At 39.3% G+C, this 8,055-nt stretch overlaps 1 protein-coding gene across 1 annotated transcript in view; it reads right to left on the bottom strand.

Moving 5' to 3' along the window:
- Positions 1 to 7,685, bottom strand: part of SLC38A6 (solute carrier family 38, member 6) — a gene marked incomplete at its 5' end in the record, with an annotated part of 19,483 nt that extends 11,798 nt beyond the window's left edge. Inside the window, 3 exons of the mRNA XM_009079380.1 lie at positions 2,031 to 2,089; positions 2,560 to 2,642; positions 7,607 to 7,685. Coding sequence (XP_009077628.1) covers positions 2,031 to 2,089; positions 2,560 to 2,642; positions 7,607 to 7,685 — 221 coding nt within the window. The remainder of the gene's footprint in view (positions 1 to 2,030; positions 2,090 to 2,559; positions 2,643 to 7,606) is intronic.
- Positions 7,686 to 8,055: the final 370 nt, after the last annotated feature.

Genomic DNA, 8,055 nt, shown 5'->3' with positions numbered 1-8,055 from the left:
CCAGCAAATTGACTTTAAAGGAAGAGCTACTGAGGCACAGAGGAGATTTGTGACCTACCAAAGCCCCAGAGCAGAGCACAGAACAAAGAGCAGCCTCCAGCCCCTCGCTCAGTGCTCACTGACCAGACTGACCAAACCCTCTCTTTTCTGCAGGCTGCAGTAAAAAAGAGGCTTGCTGGCAAAGAGCTGAACAGATGGCATGCACTTGAAAAGGCACAGAATTATTGTATATGCAAAATATAATTCTATCACTTCCATATGACTAACACGGTTTTCTTCTGGAACGAATTAAAACATATCTGCCACACAGAAATTAACAGTGTGCAAACTAAAACACCATTTCAACAGCACATATCACCCACTTCAAAGCAATTAGATATGAAAACTGAACCACATTTAAGGCCTTTGCCTTTCAGTGCCTAAAAAGTAAGAGAGAATATTCTGTGAAGAGTATTAGTTTCCTTTAAATATACATAGCAGCTTTAAAAATTTTGATCTCAGATTTTCTGTGGCTGCTCCTCTGTCACTTAACAACTAAGACATGAATTTAACCATTTCATAAGAAATCCAGTAGTCTGTGCTCCTTCACTAGTACTTTCTACCTCCTTTTTGGGTAGAGAATCGAAACTAAAATGTAGTTTAAACCATCTCAGCTTGACATGGCTGCACACAAACCTTGTCTTTGCAGAGACCAAAACTGTTTTCACATGCATCCACCCACTGCAACAGCTTTCTTCAGAGATCCATACACATTCCCATTGAAATCCAGGAGCTGAACTGGTTTTAAAACCCTTGCAATCAACTTCAGCCAAAGGCCTATGTCAGCATTATAGTTAGTGCTTTTTCTTCCTTTTTTTTTTTTTCTTCTAAAGATAAATTTTAGGAGAGAGGTCAAAAGTTAAGGTAATTTATAAATATTACAAATGAATTTCCATTAGCTCTGGAGAGGCTGTGGCTGCTCCTCAACATTTGACTTAAGAAGAATACTTCCCAAGGTCCTACAAACACTGCAACTCTCCAGGGATACCCCAGGGAGATGTTTTGACAGCTTTGAAGTTTGGTTTTATCACATGGTTTAGTTCCTAATGGATTGCCTTGGTCTCCTGGATGGCATGTTTGTTCAACTTGCCTTCAACTCTGTTTATCCCTTTGTAAAACAGGTATTAAATGCAAGTCAATGCAAGCCAGAATGACAGGGGAGAGGGGGAACATTCTGCCAGGCTCCCAAATAGGATTCTTGTTTCTGTACCTAGATGACAGAGTGAGAGTTGCTCAGTTGTACTACATACTACACATGTGCATTAACATACTTTTTCCCTGTAAAAAGAAAAATAGAGCAACTTAAAGGCACATTTTTCCTCTCAGATCTGCCTAGCAGGTCTTGCTTTTGATATTTGGAAATAACTACCTCACAGAGGCCTTGAGAGGGTGAATATCAGGGTCAAAAACCCCCATATGCCTCAGAGAAAACTTTTCCTTTCAGCTGGGAAGGAGAATAAGGTCATTGACATATTAATGAATCTTGTAAACTGCCTTAATGAAGTTCTAGTTTTCTTTGCCTTTTTTTTTTTTTAACTCTGTCACTCCATTATGCATGTAAATTTAATTTATTTGGAGTATATTAAATTTTCTTCTGCACCAGTTGCAGTAAGTAATAGTTAGAAGCTAAGAAAACAGAATTCCATTCCTCTGCTAGTAGGGAAACAAAAAATCTATGTGCCAGGTCCCTTCTCTGCACTGTCAGCAAAACAAAAATATTGTTACATTTACCAGCCCAAAATATAATTCTTTTAAATCTTTTCACATGCTTGGAAGTTCCTGCAGATTTCCAAGCCTCAGCAGAAAAAATGTAGCCTGTCCAAGGAAGCACATATTGAACTTGAAGGAAAACTCTACAAGGCAAACTCTAAATTTCACACTAGAAGTTAAGGGGGGAGGGGAAGACAATTAATTTCAAAACAGCCTTATGAAAACATTCAAACAATAAGAATAAAAAAGATAAGCTGTGCAGGGATTTTTTCTTAACTTACCACAAGAGTAAAGTAGACCGTAAAGAAAAATGATAAACTACTTGTGTAGCCAAGAAAGCCTGTAAAATAACAGTAAAAATAAAAGAGAATTTATAAGGAAAGTGATCCTAATGTACAGCTAAAGCTTTACATTTTAGGCATGTTTTCTATTACAATGCTTGGTATCTGGGGCTTAGGACTCAGAATAACAACATTCCAACTGCCTGTCACAGATCATTTATGTAGTTTTGTAGGGCAGAATTAGAACTGGCTTACCACTAATGGCATGCTGTAAGTAAATGCAGCTCTTTAATGTTCTGCTGTAAAGATTTTATTTTAGTATTGCAGACAAAATACTACTGCAACCCAAGTAATAGGTTAACTAGGCAGGGCTGGAAGGCAGAACACACTACAACAACTTAAGTAATCACCACCACCAGCAGCCCCCTGCCAGTTAAAATAAATAAATAACCCATTAAGGTTTTAAAGTCTTCAACTGTAATTGCTACTCAAGTAGAATAATATTCGCTTCTCTCCTTTAATTACTCACCAATTTTAGGAAGAAGGGCAAGAGGAAAAACAATGCAGACTGAAGCAAGCAGCAGCAGCAGCCTCCCATCGAGGTACCAAGACCTGTTGGAAAATCTGTTTAGGATTGATACAAAGCACAGACTCAGTTAGGTTGGAAAAGACCTCTGAGATCATTGAGTCCAATCTATGACCTAACACCATGTAAGCCAGACCATGGCACTAAGTGCCATGTCCAGTCTTCCTTGAACACCTCCAGGGCTGGTGACTCCACCACCTCCATGAGGAGCACATTCCAGTGTCTAATCACCCTTTCTGTGAGGAAATTCCTCCTAATGTCCAACCTAAACCTCCCCTGGCACAGCTTAAGGCTATGTCCTCTCATCCTGTCACTTGTTACCTGGGAGAAGAGGCCAAACCCTCACCTGGTGGGTCAAGAGTCCTAAAAAATATGTTCTAATTTAGAACTGTGACCTTAGACAAAATAACCACAAGGACAAGAAAAAAAATCTAAATAAGTTGCAGTCTCACAGCTATTTACATGAATTTGTATCCCTGATGTCTATGTTGTGATATAAAACAGAACTCCCGGATAACAAGGAATCAGAGCACCATCCTGGAACAAACTGGCATTGCAGGCAATGTCCCAAATGGCAAGTGTCTGCATGGATTAGGGGTCTGAAGTATATCAAGTTATTTCTCAGCAGCACAGTATGCAAGTCCCTGCTTGATTCAAAGCAATGATTCAAGGGAAGAGTATTTCATACTCTACAGATTTCCAAGAGAAGTACTTATATAATACACTACATGTATCCTGATGTGGATCACACTGTGCTGGGTATTTACACAACTGGGAGAAACAGCAACATCAATTCTCACTGCTGAGCTCCCCTTCCAGTTTATTACTCCTCCATGACCTTAGCTCCTTACCATTTCCAAGAGGTGTGAAATAGAAAGCTAAGCTACCCAACTGATTTGTTTGGAACATACCAACTTTCTCTTCTGCCCAAATTTCAGTACATCTCTCACTGGAACATTCAAGTAATGGAAGAAACCAACAAGTTAATCATCTTCCAGTTAATTTCAAATGATGTTTGCTATCCAGAGGTGATATAAGAAAGAACAGCAATAAAAAGGATGTTCTTTAACTCTGCAGGAGTGATCATTCTTTGCATACATCCACACAAGAATTAAAGGAGAGAAGGGATGGAAATGATGACCATGAAATCTGCTGTTCATACATAAATCTAGACATATAAGAAAAGCATGATAGAGGCACATGAAGACCCCATACACTTAAAATCTCTGTGAAGCATCCAAATCCCATCTCCAAACTGAGGAAAGCACAGATGGGTAAGTTGTTAAGACACAGAAACACCTTGAGGGTGGCTCCCCCAACTTGGCAATAACCATATCCTGTACTGATAAACATCTTGCACATCAGCCTCCAATTTTACTACCTATAAACACCTTGGCCTTTGACCTTCAGGTTTATTTAGTCCAGGATATGGTTAGCACCTAATAAACAGGCAGCACCTCAAGTTATCATAAGGAAAGGAGCATAACACCTGTGTTAAAGAAGAATTACTGTATAAGTGTATTAAGTACTGTTATACATAGTGGACAGCCACTTGGGTCACTTGTTTGAAGAAATATGTAATATAAATGATCAGAAAATTTCAAGACTGAGAGCATGTTCACCATATAAAAATCAAAGTGACCATTAGGTGACAATGTCTATATTAAAAATCAGTCAAAATATGCCATTCTTCAAAAAGCTATTCCTAGCCTAGGCCTGCTACTGCTACAGTGGAAAAAAAACTTTGGCAGGACAAGCTCCCTGTTGGAGAGTACTTATTCTTCACATTGTTATCATTTGGCATTCACATGCTTTTAAACTTTGTCTTTCTAGTGTGGTGGGTGTTCAGATGAGGAGGAACAGTATCATACATAGTGCATAAATACAATGCACTATGTGTACATGTGGGATCTCTGTTCTAAGTCTCCTGATTCCAAACATACAGCAAACCCAGAGCTCCCACTGAGGCTCACAAGCTCAGCAGGACAGAGAGAAAACTATTTTGGCTACTTTACAGTAAATGAAGGAACATTTGTGGGTGAGGAGAGGAACAGAGAGGAAAGTGGCAATGAGGAAGGTAAGGAGAAAAAATAATTTTGTAAACTGCCTAATTTTGGAATACCAATTCTTGTATGCATAAAGACCTCAAAAAACTGAAGAGCTGACTATTTACTGGTTATCAAAACTGTGCCCATTCTCTCCTCAAAGTACTGTTGTAGAAATACACTTATTTTCCAAAGGCAGAACAAATGTTTTGGTATTGCCTTTAAAAATCAATTTGATCTGCAAATTTAATCCTGTATGATAAAAGTGTTCCAAATATGAAATACAGAACATAAATCCTTGACTCTACTGAAAATGCTTTGGCATGCAGATGTTTCTCCTCCCTCCCCCATGTTTTAACTAAAAGCAGACATTTATAAATCGCTTTAATTTCATTCCTGAACGCAAGAGATTCATATGTTCTAAATTAGGATCTTACTCTCAGTCCATATCAATTATATAACACACAAGCAAGACAACTTAATTGCATCAATCATATCCTCTGACAGGGTCATTAAATGTTAACAGAGGGCTCACAAATTACAACTTTTTAACACAGTCCTCATTTGAAACTATGTTCATGTCGTCAAAACTATCTGGAATTCTTGTTATGCAGACAGAAACATCTCCACTGGCAATTAACAAATGTTCGTATTGGATGAGTTTGTTTTGTGAAAAGACATGAGGATGTGTTCTGCTGGCTCTGAGCCTTTCAAACACACACACACACACACCTGCTAACCTTTATCTATAAAAATCATTCAATGCACAAAACACTCTCTAACATCAGCTCAGGAGGGTTTATGCATATAAAATATCTTCATAGATATTAACTCACACTTGTGACAGACTCAAACTGCACTTGAAGATAAATCCTGCACCCAAATGAAAGCACATCAGATGCTATAATGACTTCACAAAAACAGAACAGTTGTGCAGCCACATCTGGAAACAAGTGGTCCAGGTAAAGAAGTTGAATCAGACTAGTCAATATTTATGCCCTTCCTGCTTAGGCTTGATATTTGATTACCTATTGTTGTTGAACAATTTCCTAACAATTTAAAATGTCAGTCAGTAAAACTGTGCACTTAACATCTGCAAAGAAATATACGGAAACAGAAGATTATGATCTACCATGGCCACTAATGTAGCAAAAGATGTGAAATATCCATGTAGGCATGCAGAGAAGGTCAGCTCTGTGCAAGTACCTGGAATGTACCTTGATCACTGCACTTGAAACTTTTGCTTGGGCAAAGAATAGAGGAAGCAAATTGTGTCAAGTAAGCATTGATCAATGGAAGCACTTCCAATAACAGAGGCAGAAACTGGATGAGACCAATCAGCTTCCCACTGCAGCTGTGGTTAGGATTCCTATGGACAATCTCAGCTCTTTCCCAATGCCAACTTGAACTCCATTCCCATCCCAAACTGCAATTTCAGCCAAGGAAGAAGTGTAGGTGGTGTCAGTGCTGACAGTGCACTGAGAGTCCCAACAGCTCAGGTGATTTGTAATAACCAGTTCAGCACTGTAACCTGCCTGTGTGTTCACATCCAGAATATCTGAGGCAGGACCTTGACAGACAAAGCTGCTGGGAACATTATCACACAGGAACCTCCAAAAAGAAGTTGTTCACATTGCCTTTTTCAGACAGAACAGCCCTTTGAGCAGCACGAACATGGGACCTCTGGGTTCTACGTACTAGGAGTTTTCATGAGCTGTTTGTTTGAAAGTGTTTCTTTGTTGGGAAAAGTCACTTTGACTAAACAGAGCTGACAATAAAATGAAAAGCAGTCGTAAGAGGTGTTAGATGCTAAATTCGGGGGCAGACAGACTGGAACACACAGACAGCAGATACAGCAGGAGGCTCCAGTGCCACTGTGTATGGAGAGTGAAGTTACAGTATGATCTTGAAGGAGAAGGTTATAGCACCCAAATGAGAAGGTGATGACTACCACAGCTGGAAGAGATGCATTAGCAGACTAAAAATTACATACACATAAAATATTAGTTTAAAAGAAAAGTGACAAAAAACCTTGCTAATACTGTAAGGGCCTGGAGGGCAGAAAGGCAGAAAGCAAAATTACAACCACAATTCATTTCTCAAATTCATTATAAAAACTGAAAGTTGTGACAAAATGTAAAATGAACTAAAGTACCTTTTAACAAACTGATTTCACACTTAAAATTCACCCACAACACGCAGGACTAATACAAGCATCACATAGCCTTGAGACAATTTCACAACATTTCAATCCAGAGAAAATTTTGAGCTTGGAACACCTGAAAATAGCAGTTTGGAAAAACAGCAGTAACACAATCCAAGCCACACTGCTGTGAATGACAGCAGCTCTGGAACAACTCGAACAAGGTATTTCAGTGCTGAAGCTGAATGTTTACCTTAGCACAGGCAGAGATTTCTTGCGACAGCTCCGATGGAAATGTGAGGGACACACTCCTCACACACAGCTTTACAGCTCAACAGTGAAGAATAATTTCTTTACTAGAAGCCAAGTTAAGGGATTACAAACCAAGCCTGGAAACCTGGCATTTTTCCCAAGACAAGTCCAATTACTAGAGTAAGACAACAAAATATTTCTATATAAATGTCTGCCTTTTTCTGTACTGTGGTTTGGAAATATGTGAAGTGATAACACGACAGCAGTTTAAATGTTTCTCCTCCTCTCCCTCCTGCTTCCCCTTTTGAAGGGAGATTCCTGTACATGGGGTTTTGTCACTGACTTTAAGGTCATCTGATGGGAAATTGCTATGAGGAAAGAACACATACTCTGTGTGTGCACTTGCCAAACATTACATTTCATATACCAATAACTCCTGTAAATAACTAACTTTATTTGCATGTGAGATCAGAGAGAAGTGTCAGTACCCATCTCTTAAACCACTTTTTCCTTCAAACAAATACAGAATGCATGAAGCATTTTTCCTTACCCACTCTCAGCTCCACTCAAGAAAGCTGCAACCGCCCCGGGAAGTTCAGACTTCACAATTAACAGATAAGATGACATTGCTGCAAACAGAAGCAGAACAGATTCAGCAGAGAAAAACAACAGTATCTCTGGCTGGGACAGCCAGCACGGCTGAACCAGTGTGGTTCACACTGGAACATCTCAGCTCTGCATTAGACACTGAGGCACCAGAACTAGAATTTATTTTCTCATATACTTCCTTTAAAAATAGCTGCAAGTCCCCAAGTATTGCACTGATGTTAGCCAATGCCTCCAAAGAGATTGTTACAATGTGAGCCTTGAAACAAGGAAAACATAATCCAAAGGACTAAAAGGCAAAGCAATACAATATAAAGGCTTGAGCTTTTACCTGGGAATATAGACCTACAGGCTAGAGACATACTACGAGGCTGCAGCACTCCTCCTTCCTCT

The sequence above is a fragment of the Acanthisitta chloris genome, unplaced genomic scaffold, assembly GCF_000695815.1.
Source record: "Acanthisitta chloris isolate BGI_N310 unplaced genomic scaffold, ASM69581v1 scaffold18077, whole genome shotgun sequence".
In the NCBI taxonomy this organism is placed as follows: domain Eukaryota; kingdom Metazoa; phylum Chordata; class Aves; order Passeriformes; family Acanthisittidae; genus Acanthisitta; species Acanthisitta chloris.
This window is presented reverse-complemented; position numbering and strand designations above follow the sequence as displayed.